We start from the raw sequence: 25198 nt of genomic DNA, 5'->3' as shown, positions 1-25198 counted from the left end.
AAAAGTTGGAGCAAAGAGCCATTTTGGAAACAATAGAACAACAAAGCCTATTTCCCACAAAGCAGACAGGAGCTAGAATCTAGCTCCTTAGCTGGCATCACTCTCTTGGCTTTCAAGATCTCACGTGAAATTCCCACACAATAAGTCCCGTGTGCCCCAGCTCATCCACCTTCAAGGACAGAAGGGGTGAACCAATTCTGCTTTCAACATTTAGCTCTGTAACTGACAGGACAGACTTTGCAATCTAATACCAAGATGTAGTCAGTCACTCATCTCTGATGCACACCTATCTGATCTAGACACTATCTGTAGAAATCTATGGTGGAGTTTCAAAAGAAACACATGGTTCAGAAAAAAATAAGACCAAATAAGAATGAGACATGGTAAAAGGGCTTTAGTAGAATGCCACATCTTTAACTGCCAAACTAGAAGTCTGTCAAAGCATTACAAATTGAACAATTTATTCTACAATAAGATATTCACTTTTTGTGCACTACAGGATTTTCTCAAACTGTTAGGCAGGCATTTTCCCATTTTCAGCATTAGAGTCATTGTGCCTAACCATGCAGCTAAGTAATACACATATGTATATATAAACAGTATCAGAAAGGAATTTAGCAACATGGAACAACAGATGATGCAGGGCATGCCAACTGTTTAAAGCTCTAATTCTACCAATGGTTTCTGAACTTATTTCTGGCTATATGCGCACAGAAGTGCAGTTTGTATGGTGTTATCCAGGCTTTAATAGGACGATTTTTGTTTGCATTAATATACACCATTTTGCAGTCACTGCTCAAGTACAGATTTAATGATATTCTTATGTCCTCCAGAACTGGAGTCTAAACTCAGGAGCATTCAACTGAGAAAGTCACTGATAAAATTGACCCGGAACATATACTTTCTCTTTTCATGGCAGCTTAGTTTCAATTAATAGGTACAGTATCCATAATACATGTTACATTTCATTATTCTGGGAAAAAAAGACTGTCCCTATGTTCATGAAGAGCCTTGTGCTCCTTGGGTATTGTGAAATAATTAACAAGTATTACCAGAAGAGGGGGGGAGGAAGAAGAAGAATCTAACTGAGGAATCAGGTATAATTGGAAAGAGGCAAGTTCATCCCCAGATCAGAAACTTAGCTTTCCTTAAATGAGGTTTACAGAGTGCTGAAAACTTAAGTAAGCTCTTCCCATCCAAAGCAAGTTCTTTTTTGAGGGAAAAAGATAACATATCAAGTCTGACAGAAGCTACTTATAAACAAGAACATGGTTCTGTTCAAAGACGCAAGCTTCTCTTTGTTTTGCAGTGATGTATAGATTGGATTAAGTTTCTACATACTAATAAGTTTCTACGTATTAAGAGAAATGTAATGCATTCTTGCATCTGATTGTAGGAGTGTTGTATTACCCTCTATGCTACACTGATTCTCCAAGTGTCAGTTACTTTTTCCCCAAATTTAATAATCTTAACCATTTTTTTTTCTTCCATGAAATAATTCATATTAGCAACTCACTTGTACTTTTCTAGTCTTTACTAACTCTCGTCAACATTCACTACAATTTCACTCACTATTTCAATACAGTCACTAACACTGCCCCAAGATGCTGCTCTACTGCAATCAACAAATGCTTTAGATCAGGGTAAGGGTGTTAAAAAAGAAAGCAGGAAAGACATGCGCTGATCTTGGGCAAGCAAAGTTTATAATACAGACACAAAACTAATAAGTTAAATTTTAATATTGCTCATCAATATATCATTAAAGATATTTGAGTGTTATCACACTTAACTGTGTGGTAGAAAAAGCTTTTCTTTAGATCTCACATTTTAATAAAGGAAATGGCTTCTGGCAAAATTCTTGCGAGATCTTACTAAAAAAAAGCATTCCATTTATCAGCACAACACCAGGCAAGACTTCTTACCTCGCTCCTCATGAGTGTTTTAACACTGCATTTATGAGGACATGAAACCATGACACATGGGCAGTCTGTATCTTCATGTTTCTATAGAGAAAAAAAGCAAACATACCACAGATCAACTCACACTCAAACATGAATGAGAGGACTTAGCTGTGAAGAAACGCATCCTACAATAATTCAAAAACACAGGTTTCTTTCAGTGTTTATCCCAGTTGTGTAAAGAGTTACAGAACTTCAATGCTGAAACATCCATTCATGCTTTTGATAACGTATTAACATTCTAATGTAAAAATAAGGATTTTCTTATTTTTCCTATGGAGAGGAAATCTACTTGTTTCATCTTTTATCAACTTTTTACTCAAAAACACAAATAATAAGTCAGGTTTTCTCTCCCAAGAATTACTCACAAAAAATGCTCAGCTTTAACAGTGAACAGAACTACTGCAGATACCCATTTAGTAAAAGTATACAGCTCATGGAAAAGCTCTTCAGAAATATTCATTGTACACTCAGATAATCTTTTCTTCCTACCTACGGATATTACCCTTCCAACACTGTTCTAAATTTTATTCCCAAATATCTCATACCAAGTCTCACTGCTACAAACCTAAAGTTCAAAGATATATTGAAATTTATCACACTGCTAGACAGGCATTTTCATCTGAACCTAGATGATGACAGATTCTTTAGTCAAACCCTATCAAACCCTGTCAAACCCTATCATCATACAGAGGGAAGAAAACCAGGCCTAATCTAATTGAATTTACATATCTTTTCAGTTTTTCCTCAGCAAAATGAAAATCTGGAAAAAAAATATTGTTTCATGTCAAGGAAATGTCCCATTTAACTTGAAACAAACTGTTTCACGTCTAGTACTTAAGAACAAAAAGCAAAGGAACCAAAAGATTTAGACTGATAAGCTTGCTGGAAAAGGAAGAACATGTAGCATGCCATTTTTGCCCAATAACAGTGTTTAACTTTGAAATAAAATCAAGAAGTAGGGGAGACCAAAGTTCAGAGACATGAAAGGTCTTGGTTAAACCTCAGTCAAATCTGTGAGCACCTGAGAACATATTCTACCTCACTTTAAAAAAACAACAAAACACATCAAGCATGCCATTCTGGAGCTTGTCTATCCTGCAATCCTTCTGATAAGCAAGAAAGACCAAGTAGGTTCTTACCAAGACAGATGGGATAGCCTCTTAAAAGTGTGGCAGGAGGTTCAGTTCCTTCCTACCAGGACACAGTCACCTGAATAAAGGCAATGCTAGCATAGATGGAAAACACCTCCTCAGAACAGCACTCTGATGATAAGCAGCAGGGACACATCTGGCTCCAGTATAGCAACAAAGGAGGATGGTGAAAAGGCCTCATGTCTTCCCTAGCAGCTGGCCCAGTTAGTTCAGCTCTATTTCAGATTAGTGAACAAGTGAAGTCCAGCATGCCTTGGCAGGAAGAAAGTGGTAGTGAAGACCCAAGGCAACAAGAAACATTGCCCTTCTACATCTAGATCATAATGCTATTATCTAAGTACAAATTTTATAGGAGAAGCACTAGAGGTAATAGAATATAGAAAAACATAAGTCAGAATGATTTTAAGCTACTAGTTTGCTTTACAACATAGCAGCTCTGTCTGTCAGAAATTATTGCAAAAGAAAGCTATGTGGTTCAAAGAAGAGAAATTAAGTCACCAAATAACAGTGCAGGCTAGACAAATGCCTAAAAAAAATAAAGGGGGGGGGAGGTGACCTAGCATTGTTAATTAAAGAGTCTGCCTTCAACAATGGGGATTTCCTACCCTACAGGTCATGGGATTCTATGAAGTACTCTGGTAAAATTATTTTTGTTTCCATTTGCATACTTTTTTTCCTCAGTGCACTCCCTCTATCTCCATTTTCAATTCAAATCACTGAGGCCTGTTTCGCTCAGTATTACAATAGGAAAAAAAAAAGTAGGCTACTGAAGCTAGAGATGAACTCAACCTCTGAGTGACAAACCTCAAATCAAAAGAAGCCTATCATCCAAATGTTCAGTCTCATTAAGCTTCTAATTCTCATTACTAAAGTACAATGAGATGACACTCAGACCATAAAAAATAAAACCTTTAGCACTTCTCTAATATCTGAACTTCAAAAAATCTATGTCAATGAATAAATAAAAACGAGAGATTTCTGAAACTAAACAGTTTTATGTTCCTCAAAAGGTATGGATGATTTCAGAATCTCAAAAACACACCTGTAGATTTTACATTGCCCCTGTATAAATAAACTGACTACAAGAAACATGAGCATGTTCGTTAGATACGGAAAAGCAGCTGTACAATACATATCTAATATTGACTGATTTATGTCCAAATAGAACATATTTTTTAAACATTAGTCTTTGTCTATTATCAGTGCCCAACCCAAAGAAAAATCTGAGCAAATAGCACTCATAATCTAATTACAGTTTCACCTTTAGCGTGCAAAAATAAACAGTGTAAATAATTTTCTCCACATACATACATTTTTACATCTCTGCCACCTAATGCTAAGCAATACTTGCAAGTATATACTCAAATAATATGAAGACTTCCAAAACTCAGAGTCACAGAATCATTTGAGTTGGAATGGTCCTTCAGAGGCCATCCACTCCCACTCCCCTGCAATGAATGGGGAGACCCACAGCTCCATCAGGTGCTCAGAGCCCCATCATGCCCAACCTTGGCTGTCTCCAGGAATAGGGCTTCTTACCACCACTCTGGGCAACCTGTTCCAGCACCTCACCACACTTACTGTAAAAAAACATCTTCCTTATACCAAATCCAAATCTTCCCTCTTTCAGTTTGAAACCATTTCTCCTTGTCCTATCACAACAGAGTCTGACCCCTTCTTTCTTACAGTCCCTTTTTAGATACCAAAAAGCTACCATCAGATCTCCCAAGAACATTCTTTTCTCCAGAGTGAATAGCCTCAGCTCTCTCAGCCTGTCTGCACAAGGAAAGTACTCCCATCCCTTGGATACAGATGTTTTTTTGTAACAACATCTCTGAGCAAGAAGGCTTCTCACGATGGCAATACTTTACATGAAAGTATAAGAATACACGTGACAAGGATCACTCTTGGTCAAACGGTGTAAAAATAATCATTAAAATGTAAGGAAGTAATACAGTAAAATGGGAAATATGCAAACACAGTTTTTATCTATATGTAAGTATGGTTCTCACCATCTGCACTGTACTTGCAACTCACAATATGCTGCTTATCAGACAACCTACTTAGAACAGCAGGAAGCCTGTCTAGGCCTGTCATGTACTGTTACTATCAGGCTAAGACACTTGTGTTATCACATTTTTGTCTTCTTTCCTATAACAGCTCACAGAGCACCAAAGAATTGACATTATTTCTCTAGTCAATGGCTATGCTTATGCTTTTCCAGTATAACATTTAATTGCTGATGGCACCTGAATTTATTAGGTCCACTTAAGCAAAACAAGGAGTTACTTTAGCATCAACTTCAAGGAACAGATTTGAATTTATGATTTTTAACTGCAGTATCTGAATATCAGAAAAACAGAGAAATTGTTCCCAGATATTGCAATAGCTGGTGCCTCTGCTGCAAGGAGAAAATAAAGAAGAAAAAAAAGCCAGTCAATTTTCTGTTTTGACTTACTAAGACCACCTGAGAAGACAATACACCAGAGGCAACTAAGCACAAAAAGCACAAAAACAGCTACTACTCTGAATTAACATACAGAATCTCATTCTACATACAAGAAAATACTGCACCTGCAACATAATCATTGGGACTTGGCTTTTACAGTATTTACAAGTTGTTTCCCGGTATTTACAAGTCTTCTCTACATGGTCTGGCAAATCTTTTCTCAGTATTTTTTCTTTGCAATCAGCACGAGGACATGCAAGTTCTTCAAACTGACAATCAGTTTTCAAATGCATCTGAAAAATGAATAAAAATTAGTCAAGCCAACTAAATTTCACGCACCACTTCTAACCTTTGAAGATGTCCCATACAAAATAACTCAAAATCAAATTAAGGTTAGAACCAAAGTAAGCAGTTACCTTATGCAGTATATTGTACAAAAGCTAATAGTAACAAGTCTTCTCAGAAGCATATTATTGACTTTACATTCTATTTACATAGAATATAGTGAAATCTTCTCTAAAGACATCTATGACCAACTTCCATACTGTAAATGTTCAAAATTCCAGAACAGAAATTTAAGAAAAAAATGTAAGCATTCTTTTTCAACATATATTATCTCATATAAACATATATGCTACTTTAAGGGTGTTTGTTTGTTTTTTTTAAATACCTGAACTGGTTCATTTACAGCAGGCTTAAGAACTCAGATATTTCACTGCAGGTGTACAATTATCCTTCCTGACTCTTAAGTTACTGGATTGCTGCTATGTTCTGCCTTAATGAAACAAAGCTACAACATCTGGGCAAATCAGGTGAAGCCAAAGGTTTGATAATCCCATGTAAAAATCACCACTTACATCAGACAAATATCATTAATAATAAAAAATAAAAATCAAAAACATCACCCAAAATGTCTCACATTTTTAAAGCACACATTAGGACTCAATTCAATTCTGTTCCAACTTCATAAATCGTTCACATCAACCACATGTGAGTACATCAAGACACTGGCCAGCGTTTTCATTTATAAGATTTCTTCTCACTCTTTATCAAAAAAGAAGGCTTCTGACTCTTAGATTGCTTACCAGTAATTGACCCAAAGAAAGTTGCTCTTTGCAGCCCTTGTTTTCATTTCTGCAGTAAATCTGAAGAGCAAGTAGTTCTCTTCTGCAGCAATTATCCTTAAATACCTGGAAAAAAAAATGATTTAAAAATTAAAAATCAAAGGCCACTCCACTTCAGAAACTTAAAAGCTCTCAAGAATATGAAAATTCAAGGAAAGCAGAAAACATACAATGTAATGTCATCTAATTCTAGCCTTACGTGCAAAAAATAAAATACTAAACATGAATACCACAGATTACTCCACTATGAAGCAGACCAGTGAAAGAAGGTACTTGGACAGAAGCTCTAATAAAATAAAGGGTAACATTATAAGAAAAGACTAAGATTTTTGCTATTTCTGTGCCTAAAATAGGCACAAGCTAGAACTCCCCAGATTATCTGAGAGGCTAGAAGTAAGATAAAGAAGAGTCCAAGCACAGCAGATCAGAGAAAAACACAACAACTAGTCCGGTTTGTTCAAACATCTACTTCCACTTCAGTGGTAATATACAGTTATAGAAATTTTTTAACATCTTAGTTTGGAGGAGGTTTGTTATTTCACTGACAAGTAGGTTTCAGCCATCTTTCCATTTTAGTGTTTATAAGATTTTTCAGCATTTTTATCTATAATAGAACAGCAATAAATTAGAAGCAGAATACTCAGGGGCTTGGATTTTTCACCTTTTACAGATGACATCTCACAAAGCCTTTGATTCAGAAACAATATAATGGCACTACCAAGAAGTTCTGATTCTAAGGGGAGAAACTGGGAAAGAGGACTGAACACTGTTACTTATTAGTCCAAAAAGAAGGGATAAGAAGCTCCAGTTACTTGTAATTTCTTCTGTGACCATTTAGAAATACTAAAGCACTATGCTCAACCATGGTTACTTAACCAAAAAATGGAATTGTGTGATGCAGCATTCCTGCAGTATATGCACTAACCACCAAACTGTTCTGCATACTACCATTTAATAACAAGAAGTTTGGATGAGAACTGTCCACAGCAACTATGAATCTATTCCAAGCATCAGTAAAGAACGAAACACTGCAAACAATCTCATCCAAATCTCATCTGACACAGGTCACTGATTCCTGTTTACTTTTCTGATGTAAGTTTAATGAATCAACAAATCTCATTTAAATAACCAATTTTCAGCACTGTAGGTTGGTTGTGTTTGCTGGGTTTTTTTTCCCCACGAAGTAATTCAGTGTTACTAAGCACAGTTTTGCCAACTGTAATTATGATAAGAGAATGATTTTTAAAGTTTTGCAGAGAATGTCTGAAGGCTGTTTAGTGATTTTGGTTTCCAGTTTCCCAAAAATCACCATCTGATGTGCACAGTTAGTTCAGCGTATGTGCTCCAAATACGCTGCCTTTCATGTCATCCTCCTGTGTTAGAGATTTAGGAAGTTTCACAACAAATGTTCATGTTTATATGTGTTAAGTACTAGAAAGCCTGAATTGAAAGAATGAATCAAGTAGACATCGTTGTTACTGGGCTGATTTCCTCAAGAGCCCACCTATGTCAGAACTGGATTGTTAAGCACTGTTCAGAGAATGCCTTGGTGTTAAGGCAAGGAGAGACTGATGTACCGACTAATATTTTCTTGAAAATGGTTATGACTAGAAGCATTTATCGAGGCAGTAAAGACTACCAACACACACACACATGAATTACTAAATACTTTAGACAAATTTGATGTAAAAAAACTACATAGACCACATACAAAGTCAGAAATAATTTTCTTTACCCCTTATTCGTTCACACAAGAAATTTTATTGTGGGGGAAAAAAAAAGAAAAAAAAAAAAGGTGAAAGACTATAATCTACATGTGAAATAACTTATGCGTATAAAAAGTCTCTGATTCTATTACAGTAACTGTAACTTCATACTGCTATGGTTCCAGTGTGGCTCATGGAACAACCTGTAAAACAAAGTTAGTGAACAGTAAATGTTGGTCTGCAGCCAAATGACAAGCAAGATTTGCCAGGATCTGTCACAGTCTCTGAATACCTACAGGAGATGCAGTATTTGTTACTGTCCCCTCTGTTGAGGAGAGAATAATTGTGAAGTGTTGCTGCAGCTCCCAGCTATGAAAAGCAGAAGCAACACCTGGCTGGACCATTCAGGTTGAAGCTGGCACACCGTCCTCTGACATGCGGTTAACAGTAAGAATGAGCTGCCTTCCCAGATATGGCTTAGATTTTACAACAAAACTATCTTCCGAAAGTAGCTTATGAAGTAATGGCCACAAAATAACAACACATCTTATGTATGCTACACAATTCAATACTCCTGAATAAGAAGTAGTTTAACGATACCTTGTCTTTTACTATGCTTTCTTGACATGCTGTACATTTTGGACTTGGAGTGCTGCAGGGAAAAAAAAAATAAATAACGTTGTATTTCAGCTCATCTGAGTTTTAAGAGCCTAAGAACTTCAGTTTAAGAGCCACTTTAGTTAGTTACAATTATTCAACAGTGTTTTTTAAATGTTAAAAGTGAATTCGGTTTACTAGAATGAGGCAACATGATGTTACCACAAAATATTTGAACACTGAGTCTGGAATTCTTGTGAAAATAAAACCACCACTATGCCTCCAGCCACCTCTGCAGTGGTTTTCTCCATGAAACCTGCACCCGATCCACAGCTCTTGTCAATTTTCTGTCTGACGGTGCAAACATGGAAAATATTGCTTCTTTCTATTATCCAGACCTCTTTCAAACAACACATAATTAAACCTCACTCTCTCTGACAGTGAATTATATATCCTGTTCTGGTTTTAACAGCTGCTACAGGTCCCAGCTCCCTTTATCTTGAGTAAATCTATTTATGCCTCTGCAGTTCCTTTTTCCCCACATAAAATGAGGATAGCCACATCAATTTCTCTCTTAAAGCACTGAGATCCATAGATGAAAAGCACCAGGTAACTGCTAGGTAATCTCTTTTGGCAAGGCAACTAATTGACAGACTATGCAAGTTGCCGTTGTTTGCAGCATTGCAGACCAGTGTAAAAGATCAAATTGGTTTGATTATTTTATGTTTATTATTTCAAATCATCTCACTGGCCTTTACTCATTGAAACAACCATTCTATACATCGGAATCTATTTCTGAGCATCTTAACTGCCTTGCAGCTTCAACATCTGTAATATTTTTTTAAAAGTAGGAATGGAAAGAGGAGGGAGAACTAATCAACTTAAGGGCATATAGTTTGATACAATGTCATCCTTCCCTTGCTTTTACTGAATCCACTCAAGCATCCCACTTACTCTTTTAAGCTACAGTTGCATACTGAGCAGACATCTTTATTGCGTTAGCTACGCTGACTGCTAGTTCTTTGTCCTCAAATAACCCTGGAAAAGAACCTAGTAGTATGTAATCAGTGTGTGTGCAGCAGCATATCAACACTGAATGAAAAATTTTGTGCAGGATTTGTCTGCAACAGGCACTTAAACATAGTGAAATCACTAGAAAGAAGGAGCAGTATGGTAGATGATCTTCACCTATGTGTCCTATTCAGTAACAAACTGGTTGAAAATAAAAGAAGGTAAAATTACACATATTCTAGCTGCACTGTAATAAGCACATGTGCATGTCTCTCAGCAGGGAAGGAAAATTGCCCAGATTCCAGCAATGCCAGAAGCATTACTGCTTGGATTGTTAAGGATCTGCTCTGTCCATCTGCACACATCCAAGCATGCCAGGTGTTTGCTTTTCTGCAGTCACTGCTATTAACTGTGTAAGAGCCTTCCAAAAACATATATTCAGAAAGAAATAACTGCATTTCTTACAACAAACTACACCTTACCTAAAGAATTCAAAGAAAAGCCTTCCTCATCCCATTCCAATTTGGCATGCTGTAGCAAAAGGCCTACAGGAACAAATTAGTGAGCTACAGACACTTGCATTTCCTCAGTATGGAGGTCACTCTCTATCATCTGATAGGGTAATGTAATAACCCTGCAATGTAATCACTTTTACCATAAAGCACGCACTCCTGATGTACATCTTTCTGAGACTACAATATTTCCAAGTGAAATATAGGCTACTGCCTTGAGTTAGGATGATCACAAAAAGTAAACAGGAAGTCAACAGAGTTTTCAAAATCAAATCCTCTCTATATTGGTAGTGCAACATGTAATATCCAGTAAGCTCATTTTGTTCTGCACCTCTGCTCACCTACTAGTGAATGGAAGTACTGACTGCTTATTTACACCAGGAGATTAAAGCTTCAAGAACAATCTCTAAGCATCAGACCAAGTGTCAAAATAACACTGCTAAATGCAATCAATAGCAGCGTATCTAAGTTGAGTGACAAAGATACACACTTCTACTGATGCGCAGATACTTCTTAAAATCTAGATATTTCTTTTTAAACAACCACACTTTTATTCTTACCTACATTGCAAAAGATTACATCTTTCAGCATTTATTTTATGTCTAAAACAGTGGCTCACACAGTTCTATGCTCTGGCATTCCTGACCCTACTGGAACCTGTTAAACATAGCAATTTTATGTGTTTTCTGCTGTTTTATGGAGAAAGAAAGCTCCACAACCACTAACATTTATCCCACCAAGCAGCTGTAAATCTGAGTCCACCAGTAGGTTAGGTACTATCAATCCAACGAGCCTTTGCAGGCTCACTTCTTCACACAGCTGTAGTTCCATATTATCAAATGGATCTTGGATCAAAATAGACACGTCAACATGGGAAACAGCTATTCAGTTCACATTCCAGACTTAAGGTTTTACTTCATGCACCACCACATGGGATTAAAAGAGTTTAATAACAATTTGGACAATATTTACAAAATCTGTTATCTCAACTTTACCCAGAATAGAAGACAAATGACTGCATCAGCACATAGGTAACAGATAAAAAAACAACCAGCAAGCTAAAAGCTGCTTCCAGCCTTTTAAACATGTTTCATTACAATGGGAAACATACCTCAGCAGGGCATTCATGCAAGTCTCACAGAATCTGTGTCCACATTCAGTCTGTTTAGGATTGCATAAGATGAAGTGACATTTTTCACATTTATACTTATCCTCCACAGCATTTACAAATTTCTCTTTGTAGCCACCTTGCTCTGGAACATAAATTGATGCTGAAGGACTGCGATCAGGATTGGCCCTTTGTTGTACCATTTCTACAGATAAAGGGGGTTCTGTCTTCTTACTGGTGTCCATGCTCTAAGATAATTTCTGTGGAGCAGAAACAAAATAAGACAAGCTCTGAGAAACAAAGATCTATTTTTCCATTTAAACAAAATAAAACAAACTTAGCATCTGAGAGACTACCAAAAAAAACCAGAAATCACTAAAGAAAGTCATCATGTGGACACAATGCATATGAAGTGAGCATATATGTGTAAATATATTAAGATTAGCAAATTTGTAAAATACTTAACATTTTTAAAGGCTCTAGAATGTCAAGTATTAAAACCTATTCCTTAAAGCAGTCTTAGTTAAATTTTGCCATCACTTTAGAAACAAGAAAGAGCAGAGTTTGTATCCTTCCACTGAAAAAATGTCAGTAATACTGAAGTTGTACCTTTCATTAGATGTAGCAGCAAGGGGTACGGAGGAGCAGGTGTGCTGGTGTAGTACCATGCACAATGCTACTCACATGCTACTGTAAAAAGCACATAACCACTACTATTCTACACAAGATGGAGTCCACACAGCCTTACTGACAGTTTTTCCTTATCTCATGCATAAGGCACAATGTTTTAGAGCAAAACATCAAGTTTTCATTCATTAAACACCTTTCCAACCTTTCATTGTAATTCCCACATGTAGAAAACAGGAGACAAGTCTAATCAACAGAGGAGATGTGTGTACATAACTTGGCCACTTGGTTAATTAACTAGGACTAAGTACAACTGACATGCAGCTAAGAAAATCATTAATGTAACCAAAGGATGAATTACAGTAACCATTTTCCTGGACTATGACACCTCTAGACCAGCATACAATGAATTAGCAGAGGAACAGAAGAACACCCCAAGTTAAATTCAAAAACCTGCTTTGAATGACTTGTGACTTATAGAATCACAGAATAATTTAGATTGAAAAAGACTGTTAAGATCATCAAGTCCAGCTGTTACCTAATCACCACCTCCATCCCTTAAGGCGTTCAAATTCCAGGTTGAAGGGGTTTCTAGGCAGCCTGATCTAGTAAGTGGCAAACCTGCCCAAGGTATGGGGGTTGGAAGTGGATTATTTCTAAGGTTCAATCCAACTTAAGCCATTCTATGAAGCTAACACCATGAGTCAAACACTAAATATATCCCTAAGATACCTCATAGATGGGGACTCCACCACCCCAGCAGGCAGCCTGTTCCGATGCCCAACCACTCTTTTCATGAAGAAATTATTCACAACATACAATCTAAATCTTCCCCGGCAGATCTTGAGGCCTTGTAATTAAATGTATTTTCTTGTATTTAATTTTTCATCTATATATCTGGTTTGAAATTCTCCAGAGACTAACACACACACACAAATTTTCTTCTTTTGTTTCTGATGCCAACTGTTTTTTCTTAAATCATTACAATTTGCCACTGGTGCTTCTTCATGTCTGTGCCAACACCACTGGAGCAAGTGTAGAGATGTTTAGTGAAGAATCCACTTCAGCACCTTCCCATCCCAGGGGAAAGCCTCACTGCATCTCAATAAACTAGAGAGTAAGCCTGAGGAAAACCATCCTCAGAACTCAGTGTACAGACTGAACGATTTGGTCTTACTCAAAACCAGAAAAAGCCAACAATAACAACAATTAAAAAATGAGTTTCTATGTCCACTGAAAGGTTAATATAAAGTCTGGTTCATAATTTGAATTAATGTCTGCCTGCTCTTTATCTAGTCTTCAAAGACTGTTCTGCCAAGGCATTAGACTCCACAATCTGAAGGAGAGGGAAATCAGTGCTGAACTGTAAGCAATTTGCAATTCTCTTTAATGAGGAAATTCAGATTAAGTTACCAGGGAAGCAAGCAAAGCCTGAACTAGAATTTCAGCAGCAAGCATAAAAACAGACTATGACAATACTGAAAAGGTAATTTCAGAGGTTGTAACCAGAGCACAAAAGATGAGATGTGATGCTGACAAGAGTCTAGGAGACAAGAAGGTTAAGGGAACTGTCATGAGTGAGAAAGGAAAGCAGCTAATGAAAGTAGTTGAGCAATAGAGATTGCACAAGACATGACTGGCATTGCTGAACATTCATGGCTGAACAGAGGTGACCTCAGACACGAGTTGAGGAACTCTGAAGCACTAACAGAAAAATGTGAAATTTAGCTACCTATAGATTTGCTTCTTGTGTACAACTATGAGAAACACTCAATTTGGAGCTTCCAGTTCAAAAATCTCCATAGGATTCCAGTTCTGTGTTGATTTGTGGTTTGCAGATCCTAGTATCTCTTTTTCCCTTTTCAATTGCCTATTCTTCTGTCATATTTGAGACTTCTACTACTCATTCTGTCAACTCTTGAAGTCAGCAGACAACTCCAAGCACACTTAATGGTGAGAATAACAAATACAGGGAATATGATTTTCCTTAGAATACAAGAACAAAACAAGACATGGTCTGAATTTGACTCGGAGAACAACTTCAAATAAGAGGCACTGAAAGAGATGCTGAAGGGCAAACTGGCAAATCACGACAGTACAAAGAGCCTGAACTTAAAGACACCCTACACAACACAACTGTTGAATGTTTATTTCCTCAAGTTTCTTTCAAAAAGAAACTAATTACGATTTGCAATTTAAAGTCCTTCAGTAGCATCATTTCTTCGTGGAAACTGAGTAACTGGTCACAAGGAGGCAGGCAGGAGTGAAAAGGAGAAGAGGTAAGATTTAACTGAGAAAGAATACTGAATGTCAAATGAGCAGCAGGTGAGAGTTTCACAGAGATATGAAACTGATCAGGGGCTGAACTGTCAGCTGAAAAGAGATTTCTTACCAAAATAAGCCGTACAGTGCTCCACATGACTCCCCATTTGGAATTGATATATTGGATATCTTGTCACAGAAAACAACCAGAAAGCCCACTGATAAAATTTACTATGCAATATGCATAACCGTGAGATTTGTATACTTCAGCTTTTATATTTTTGTTTCATGGAAAAGTATATCAGTCATAAAAGTGCAGTAGCCAGCCTGGTGAAGAATTCTCTTCTACAGTATTCCCAACAGTCAGCACTTTCTTATGCTGCATAAACAAGATGCAATTCATGAACTGCAACTATAGAATACTACAGCGCATCTAATCCTCTTTATTACAACCTAAGAGCTGCATTTAACAAGGAGGTGGGAAGATCTGATGTTTATCACAAACTGCACACACAAGTCAAACTACTGCAAGCACAGCTACATACTCATGCATGAGTTACATGCTATTACATGTGTATATGAGATCAGCAATGAATGTAAGTGTAGAAAGTATAAACACTTCAGCTGCCATCCTTTCGCAAACAGCTTTCTCTAATGGTTTACATACCTCTACAGGGTGTCATCTGTGATATCAGTTTTTCCTTTTCAGGCACTTTTAACAGCAGGAATTGGATTATAACCCCATAGTCATGCTTTAAACTGCCAACAAGAAACAATTTTGAAGCCATGCCTCAGTAAGATACTATGTGCATACAATAGGGAAGACAACCACTTCCAGAAAGAAGTGAGATGAGCCTGGCTAGAACACTCAAGATATGCTAGTTCTGGTGGAAGCTTCTGACTCCTACAGGCATGGCAAGCTGCCATCAAGTCAATCCTTGTTCAGCAAGCTAAATCTTAACTCCTGATTCACCACTAGCTAATTCCTTAAGCTCCAGTTCTTTATTCCTGAGAAAGAACACAGAGTTACAGTAAAGCATTTATAAAACTTTAAAATAAGTACACGTCTGAGGGGGAAAAACAACAACAAAAACAAGCAGAAACAAGGTGCAACTCTTAGTTAACCTACAACATCCCCCAAAAACTGATCACAAACAGGCAGTTTCAATATACTAACAACATAAAGCAAATAAGCTTTTACCAAAGTTATAAAATTAGAAAGGTCAAGCAGTCATTTCAAGGAAGCATTATGTTCCACTAACACTGAAGGAGATAACAAAAGATAAAGTCTAATTTGTTTTTTTACTTAGGACAGAAAAACTTTTCCATCAAATTCCAATTTACACTGACAAAAGAAGCTTCCCAAACACAACTGTAGTACATAAACAATATCTAAAGTGAGTTCCAAAAAAAGAAACCTTAAGTTAGAGAGCGAGCTAAAGATCATACTGGAAAGATACCCATTTTCATGAAACCTATGTGGGGAACAGAAAGAGAAACTTCATGTAGTGTCCCAGTGAGTTGGGAAGTGGAACCACAATCACCACTGCCTCTGTGTGGTCTATTAGCTGGGCCACCACTTCACAACTACATCAAAAGCACCTGCTCCTCTTGTCTAGGCCAATAAATTCCTGGCACACCGTTAGTGAAAAGAACATATACCTCTCCTTCACCACCTTTTAGACAGCTCTTCAACTTAGCTTTTAAATGGGTATTTTATCTATTTTAAACTTCCCCTTAAACTTGGTTAAGCATCCTCCTACCTGACACAAACTAATGCAAATCAAGTTTCAAGACAACCTTGAGATAATACAGGAAACAGAAAAGATGAAGATCAAAAGGAAAAGATCACTACTTGGATATAAGAAGGTAATGTAGAAACATCTGAATACAGAGAGAAAAGACTGAGTTTTCTCTGCATGAGAAGCTTCTGTCATTTACCAGCTTTTTACAGTCTGAGGTGCAGCATTCTGGAACCATTCAGGTTGAAAGATACCTCTGGGGGTTATCTAGCCCAACCTCCTGTTCAGAGCAAGGCTAACTTCAAAGCTAGATCAGGATGCCCAATGTCCAGTTGACCTTTCAAAACCTCTAAGGATGATGATACCACAACCTCTCCAAGCAACCTGCTCCAGTGCTCAAAGCTCCCACTGTGAGGAGTTCTTTTTATAGCAATTATAATGTGATATTGTACAGAAAAAAAGGCCTGTTCTGATATATGAACTGCTATTTCCTCAAGCAACAAGGGCAAATTTTACCATAATGCTTAAGGGCTTAATTTGCTAAAAACTATTGAACAAATAGGAACACCTTTAGGGGGGTTTGAATGGTGCAGACTATTACTTCTTTTCCCATCTGAACTAGGACATAAGAAGTATAAAATACTGGTAACTTGAAATATTGCAAAAAATAACCATGTATGTCACAGACATCACAACACGCTCCCTTTCCCCTGTTTGCAAGATGAGCAAATAGCAGAAAATGAGTGGTAACCATGTTTCAGATTGTTTTATTCTTTTAACTTTTTTTCACTTTCTTTGGCTCCATATCTTTCAACAATTCATGTCAAGTGAATTACAGTATCAAAAAGAACATCACCCAGATACAGTTAACTCTATTTAGCAAGCCTGCTAGGCTATGCTTTCATTGAAACAATTCTAACATACTTGTTACCCTAAGTAACAATTACATCACTATTAAGAGATGAGAATATTTGTAATAAGATAGTATTAATTATTATTTTTTTTTTGAGTATTCAAGAGCTCAGGGACTGACAATTTTAGTAACTACTCCATAACATATTGAGAATAATTAACAGTCTAATATATATTGCACTATCGGGGGGAAAGGGAAGCACGGGAGGTGAGAAGAGAGAAAGAATAACTAAAATAAAACAAAAGTTAAGGATAAATACATTAAAAAAAAACAAACAACAAAACAGAAAAGCAACTCAGTATAATTTAGGAAAGCTGATTTGAAGCACCACTATGTTCAACTATTAAATTTTTGTAAGTTACACCATTTCTTTTGGACAGTGACATAAGTTACAACAAAATGACCAAGATTCAGCTTGAGGCAACACTGAAAACAGTGCTTTTATTTATTTCCACTTGCACTTGCTACCTACAGCTCTTAATAATTACTTTGTAACCTCAGTAGGATACCAAAACATGGTATAAAGTGAACTGAAATACAAGAAATCAAAAGCCTCTTTTAGAAAACAAAGATCTCTTAAGCTTTGAAAGCCCTTGCGACAGGACAACAGATAAAGAGACATGCTGTCCAAGCTTGCCATGTGTAGGACAGATAAGAGTTCATACCAGATTACTGCATTCATTATGAAATTAACCCCTAAATAGGACCCATGTTACTATCTGATGTTTTTAGTAGAGGCATTAAAAGAACAAGAAGGTTCAAAGATGAGCAAACAACTGCCATACAAAGTGTACTTCAATCTTTTCCTGTGCTGTTTAAGGGAAACCCGTGGCTGAAATATATGTGCCAGTCCTATGTCAAAGAAGTGGATCAACAACCTACAGTTTTGCAACTACTGACTCTGTTCACAAGGGAAAAAAATAAAAATTAAAAAATCAGTCACTCTAAAATGAATCCTTTTCCTTAGTGATAGTTAAGGTGTTCCCAGAATATTAATGTCTATCTCAAGTTAAAGGTAATTTCATTTTACAGAACTGTTTTATACACTCTTTGAAGAGAATACTAGCAAAACCAGTTTATATTTGCATCCTGAGTATCCTGTTATTATGGAAATCTATTGTCATCAATTCAGATTTCCCCCACTTCTCATTTTACAGCAAGTCTAACATTTCCTTCCCCTTTGTTACACAGCATATAAGTCATAGCTCCGTGTGTTACAAGTAGCAATGCCAAAACACACATACCTAAATGAAAAGTAACTGACTATGTTTCCTCGTCACGCCTACAGTGATGGAAAAACAGTAGGCTTGAGCTACTCGTGACAATTTCTAACAGGGATCAATAAGGATCACTGTAGAAGGCACTTCCAAATTACTTTGGTCATGGCATACAGTCCTAGAAAAAGATACCCAACCCTCAAGTGATCTAAAAAAAGTCACTTTTCCTCCTGAGGTGTGCCCTCAAGGTTAAAAGAAAAAAGACCAGAAACAACTTGGTGTTAAACTACATCAATTCAAAACACACCAAAATCTTGTCATTTTTCAAATCACCAACTAGGAATCAAAAACTCTTGCTGTCTTTTAAAGTTAGCCTTCAAAAACAACAACAACGGATGCTAATCTGTCCCATTCTGTAAGTGAAACAGAAGCTCATTTTCAACCCTAATGAATACTCTTCTAATCATAATCTACTCTGCTGACTGACAAGCACATGAGGAATAACCTCCTGCATTGCCGGCCTCTGGCAAAATGCATCTGTGCGGACTCTTTAATGAATTCATCTCAAAATACCCATCTTAAAATCCCTCCTTACTTCATCTCTGGCAGTTGTAGTAAGAAAGGATCCAGAAACAAATGTGTCAGAGACCAGTAAACAGAAAATTAAATAATAAATTGAAGAAAGCAATAATAGACATGAAAATTGCTTTTCTCAAGGATCTCAAAGATACGAATCTAATTTTAAAACGCAGCTGATGTTTAACAAAGTAACACTCCCAGGAAATTCTGAACACAGAAGAGAACAGAAGAAGCTGGCAAATGAAATAAACACAGCTTCCAGTATGGCTCCGTGCTTTTTGAATTCAATGTTGAAATTCAAAACTGTGGAACTAGAAACAGCCATTCAAGAGTACTGAGATGACAGAACTCAAACAATAAATGCTTTCTAGTCTTACCAGATTAAGTTTTCTAAGCCTGCATACAAAGCTAAATATAGATTATTTACTATCATTATATATTATTATACATACCCTGCTTTCTATGAACCCACATTTCCCAGTCCAAATGACTACAATTCTACAAATTCAGGTAAGAAATTTACCTTTTCCCAGTGGAAAAGCCTTAAATATTAATCAAATTCCAAAACCTAAAAACAAATTACATCATCAGAATACTTAACAGTAAATTGCCTGTAACACATTCATTCATTAACAGATCACAGGGCATATTTTTATTCCATTCTAGATGACATCTCCAACTTTGTCTAAAATCATTCCTTCTTATTCAGGAAGCAAGAGGAGTAAAGGCAGTAAGGGAAACTCCCTCTTCATTTGTTTTTATTTTATTATTCATCAGAACATGGTGAAAAACAAGGACATCGACCACGTGTTCAGTGAATTGACCAAAGGTTTATCTTCAGTGTTTTCAGTGTTTGCATTGCACTCTTTATGGCTTCCCATCCTGAATTCTGGGAAACTAAGAGGGTTTTTGTTGTTACTCTACTAGGGAAAAATCCATCAGAAAAACATTTCTAAATGGAATCTGAAAAGAACATTTGTACTAGTATTTCTAGTTATTCCAGTTTCTAGATCTGTAGTGAAAATATATAACTCAAGTTTTCAGGAACAAAACCAAAAAAAGTCATGTCAGGCATGTCAGAATCTCAAGCCATAGAATCAAAAGATCCTTAGAGTTGCAAGGGAACACTGAAGGCCATCTACTCCAACTCCCCTGCATTGAGCAGGGACACCACAGCTAGATCAGGTTGCCCAGGGCCTGATCCACAGCCTCATCTTGAAAGTCTCCAGGGATGCGGCATCAACCACACCGCCAGGCAAGCTGTTCCAGTGCCTCACCATCCTCATTGTGAGGGATTTTTTCCTTCTATCTAACCTAAACCTATCCTCTTTGAGCTTGAAACCATTTTCCCTTGTTCTGTCATCACAGACCCTGCTAAAGAGTCTGCCCCCTTCTTTCCTGCAAAACTGTTTTAATTTCATTGCTTTCTAAAGCACTTTCTAATTTCACAAAAGTGTTCATGGAAGGAGCTGAGTTTATTTGCAAAAGAGGATTTAGATTTAGAAAACACATTTTCCTGTCAATGCAGGAAAGGAACCAACTTGTTGCTTTCTCTTAGGATAAAGGCTTCAGGAATGTGCTACTGAAGGCCAAGTCTGTACGAGAAAAGATGCACATTTCTTCTGGTTTGCAACAGTATTTGGATTTCCACTTTTATATTTGCTGCCTGCAGATCATTCTAGAGGTTTCAGATCAGTAAATGTTGATATACAGAGAATAAGCCATCTCTACACAATCAGCTTAGACAGGATAATAAACCAAGGACCAAAAAAAAAACCAAAACACCAAAAACCCACAAACAACAGGTCCCTTTGAACATTTGTCTCTGGCACAGGATTTTGTTAATTATCAAAAATTGATGGCGATTTTGTCTGTGACACACTTTCAAACGTACTCCTGGAACAACTGTAAACTATGGCTACTTCTTAAGAGACCTGTTAAAAATTCACACCTTGTACATCATCCACAAGGCTTTAGAAAGACTTTTGTATTCAAGCTGGAAATGTAATGTTACCATTTTTAGTTGAAAATTCTTTTTGCACACTTAAAACCACAGGGTTCCTTGGGTTAATATTAATGAGATCACATTAATCTCTACCAAATAAATACTAAACAGAGTAATTGCTTGATGTATTAATGGCAACCAAATATTTAGCTATGTGTTCTCATTTTTATATTCCAAACCTGACAGCCTCTAGGTATTGAAACAAATGAGACTAAATGAAAATACTCAGAGATTCCCTGAAGAATTCAAGCCAACAAAGACTACCTGCTTGCATTATAAAGATACATGCAGGCATATCCTAGAAATGCAAAAAGCAGCTCCCAACTGGAGCAAATACCAGTTTTGAAGTATTGCACTGTTAGAGGAAGCAGTTTAAGTCCTAAAATTAAAGTATGTTGTATCAGTAATGACTATTCAGAGGACAAACAGCTGTGATTCTCTACTTTTTTCAAATAACTTGTATCTAGGCAATGACATTTCAAATATTACAGCAGTAGTTTGGAATTTTTTTTACACTGATCCATGATTTTAAGACCTTACCACTTTCTCTTTTCCTCTTCAATGACAAAATAAGAACAATATTACTTATAGCCTTCTTGACCTGGAGTATCCTACATCAATAGAAAGCATTATTTTTAGAATCTCCTTCAACTGTGATTTAAGAGTCACCAAAGTCTTCACTGAAAATTTTAAAAGTAAAGTAAAAAGTCACTCCTTCTCCAAGACAGTACAATTAAAATGGTCTTGTAGCCCAACACTTCATGATCCAGACAAATCAATCACAGGATCTGAAAACACTAGGTATATCATCATAGACAAAAAGCTAGTGAGGTCAAGTCACCTGCATCTCTATACCTAAGCAGAACTACCTCTGTATCTTTACAAAGTAAGTACCCTTTCCTTCAGTGGCTTTCCTTTACCTGGCAGCTCTTACATTGTTACTTTTAGAAGATAACAAGTGAGCTTCAAATGTAAACCAGTTAAGAACACCTGTATCTCAAAGTCCCAAAATACACGAAAACTCCAAAGCATGTTTCTACGGAGACAGGTCCAATGCAGCTCCTGGGATTTTTTCCATCTGTTAAGAAGTGTCTAGAACACACTAGGGACAGGCTCAGAGCCTGCAGCACTTCTGCGCTCCATAATTTCATTCAAGCCTAAAGACAATGAATATTTGCTTTCAGTAGACAAAGCTGGAAGATTTCTTAACTGGCAAAGTACAACATTTGAGATAAAATAAAGATAATAAAAGTAGCTCCAAAGCATCTATTTAGCATTTCCTCTATCAACCTTGGAAGCAATTACTTTGAGGTCAAGCACAGAAAATTCCTAGCATTAGCTCAGATTCTGTAAAATTCTGTAGATCCATTATAAACCATCTTAAAAGAAAGTAAAAATGTACTTTTCATGACACTCAGGGAGAAAAGAAAAAAAAAAGAATGACGAAGCTATGTATTCAGAAGCATACAATGTACACTTTTTCCTTTCTACAGTTCTAGTGGTTTCTTCTCCTGGGCATCAATTGCACCAAGAGTTTTACTAATCACAGCTATCACCAGCACAGCTGTCAGCAAATAATATAAGCAAAGCTTATCCCATTTTGGAACAAGGATGCATTTCGTTATCAGTCCGAACAGCTACCGTGCCTCACTGAATTAATGGATTTTCTAAGTGTGTTTACAGAGGACAGAAAGCTAGGAACAGCTGTAATTAGGACAAATTCACAGTATCCAAGTTCAGCTGAATAAGGATATTACCAATTTTTTTCCCTTCCCATATAAAAATTTTAAGTGCTTAATGATGTGCCATCAGCCACTTCTTTTCCATCTCCAGATATATGTAAAAAAATATCTCTATAATCTCTATTCATACAAACCTTTTGGACTCATACACTATCCTTTACATAGCCTCCTTCTATCTGGTGAGTTTTGATCAGTAGTTTCATTCAAGCCCTCAACCATCACATCGAAGTTCTACCTTGAAGCACAAGAATTTACAACACAGATTAAAAAAGAAACCAAAACATATTTTCCTGACATCAACCTTTCATAACATCACCAATGCAATGGAAACTAAGTGCTGCACATGGGAACTCACTAAAGTCACCAAAATAAATGCTCGCTTTCACAAGAAGTTCTATTGCATTTTTGGTGCCCAAGAGGAAGAAATTTGTGTATGACCAGATGCTGAAATAAAAAGCAAGGCAAAAAGGAGATGATTTCCAATGAAGTTTGAGACAACACATAAGCAGAAAAGTAGTCAACAAGCCAAACCACCTATGTCAATCCAGTGAAAAGACTGCTCAGGAAGAATGTTCTTAGGAGAATATCTACCACGTATCCAATATTATCAAATTCTTAAGCTGGCAAACAGGGTTTTTATCCTAGCAGCCAAAAGAGGTTAGATTAAAAACCAAATGCATCAAGAAAGAATTTGACACAGATGTGAAGACAGTGTTAAGCAACAACCCTGACTGAATCATAAGCATCAGAACATTAGAAGTGAGTCTCCAAACAGATGATTCCATAAATACTATCTACTTTCTCAGAATCTGCTCTTTAGTACATGTTCTCTGTAAGAACATGTTTATAAACAAAGGTAAATTGTGCATTGGTCAGGAAATTATATACTCCTCACATAAAGTTCTCCTTGAAAGACAACTGAAGAGATTACCACATTAAAAAGTGATCTGCTAGTTTTGAATGCTTTTAATATCCAAAGTTTTTGTGACAGATTTTTGATAGAATTTCTATCCACCTTTTCTTTATAGACTGACATCCCTCCCTTCCCCCAAGTTCAGAACAGGCTTTTTGATTGCTTACATTTCCTTTGCTTTATTTGAATCTCATTTGATCTGTAGCTTGAGAAGGAAGGAGAAAAAAGCACTTTCTCAATGGTCTGTAAGGGTTCTCCTAATTCTTGATGAAAAGAACTTTGTCTAATCGGTTTTTTCTTCACCTTCTTCACCCTAGAGAAAGAAAAGTTGAAGTTATGTCACCTTCATTCAAAAAACCACATACACGTTTTTCAGCATTGATAAATTTAGTCTAATGAAACTGAGTATCAAACTATCTTTTAATAGCAAATTTTAATATATTGCAGAATAGTACAGGTAACATACAAACACAGGATTTTCAAACTGCTGTTTGCCTCTCCATTATCACTCACAGAGTACTTTTTGATGAAACATTATATAGCAGGGCCTCCACAAAGTGAAAGTTATGGTCAGTGTTTTCTGCCTTCATACAAAACTTCTCCACTCAGATACATTAGTTGCCATCACAGACTAAAGAACTCTACATGGCAGCAAAATGCCTTTCTTAAGGCTGTTAAAGTCTATTTGGAAACATTACTCCAATTCTGAAGAAGTAACCGAGTGTTCTGCAGAGTTTCTTCAAAAAGCTCTAACCCTGAGACAATATTCAAATACACAGTTAGAAGAAAGTAACATATGTTGGGGAAAGTTTCTTGAACTTAATGTTTTAACGGGCATAGAGAAGACTCTGAAAGCATCATTAATGGAAGATTCCATCAATTTCTGTCTGTGTACATTTCTAAAAGGTGACAGTCAAGTTCAAACACAACAAGTGCCACACCACCACTCAGGCAAACAATAAACCAACTCCACAGAGTTCTCATATTTACATTTCAAGGACAACACTTTGTGACCACGTTGTAGAAAATTCATTTGACCATATACAATGCACGCAGTAAAACCACATTTTTGCAATACGTTTAGTTTCTCAGCTCTTGCCAATGAAGTTTGCAGCCATGTACCACAGAGCCTAAGAGTGTTAGAAAAGTCTGACAAACGTGACCAGCTATCCTGTAGTGTCAGTGCAATGATGCTCCCAGATGACACCAAGGGCCCAGTTTGGCTGGGTACTCCCAGCTGTCATCCTGCACAAAATGCTTCTAAGATGGATGAACCTCAGCAGTTACATTGAACTGTTTATGGAAATGAAGACAGTCACAGAATTACAGATCTGCCAATGAATGTGTGTGAGGCTTTCATTCTCCTAATCATGTCTACAGTAACTGTGTAACATGAGACCAAGATGTTATTTAGAAATGCCACAGATTTTCAGAGCTATTAAATAGGTCCTTTTTGATCTTTATCACATGTTTCAGTTCACCTCTGTCCCTCAGGAGCTAAAAAGGCAGGGCTACACTTCTAATAGTGCAGACCACAATCCTACTAACCAAGGGTAATGAATGGCTGCAGACTCTAGGA

At 36.8% G+C, this 25198-nt stretch overlaps 1 protein-coding gene across 13 annotated transcripts in view; it reads right to left on the bottom strand.

The window, feature by feature from the left end:
• TRAF3 (TNF receptor associated factor 3) overlaps positions 1–25198 on the bottom strand; it is a 65029-nt gene that overhangs the window by 20613 nt on the left and 19218 nt on the right. For 10 of the 13 annotated variants that reach the window (XM_015865638.3, XM_015865646.3, XM_015865647.3 and 7 more), the window contains 6 exons: positions 23787–23932; positions 11623–11879; positions 8992–9043; positions 6647–6751; positions 5687–5854; positions 1923–2003 (listed from right to left, as the gene is read on the bottom strand). In XM_015865638.3, the coding sequence (XP_015721124.2) occupies positions 1923–2003; positions 5687–5854; positions 6647–6751; positions 8992–9043; positions 11623–11864 (648 nt within the window). In that variant the 5' untranslated portion in view covers positions 11865–11879; positions 23787–23932. Of the gene's footprint in view, positions 1–1922; positions 2004–5686; positions 5855–6646; positions 6752–8991; positions 9044–11622; positions 11880–22840; positions 22942–23786; positions 23933–25198 lie in introns of all 13 variants that reach the window. The other 3 variants (XM_015865639.3, XM_085550591.1, XM_085550590.1) reach the window with 3 other exon arrangements.

This window comes from Coturnix japonica, chromosome 5 (assembly GCF_054131305.1).
Source record: "Coturnix japonica strain WE chromosome 5, WE-NBRP24, whole genome shotgun sequence".
In the NCBI taxonomy this organism is placed as follows: domain Eukaryota; kingdom Metazoa; phylum Chordata; class Aves; order Galliformes; family Phasianidae; genus Coturnix; species Coturnix japonica.
Note: the sequence above shows the minus strand (reverse complement) of the source record. Positions and strands in the feature narration are given on the sequence as shown.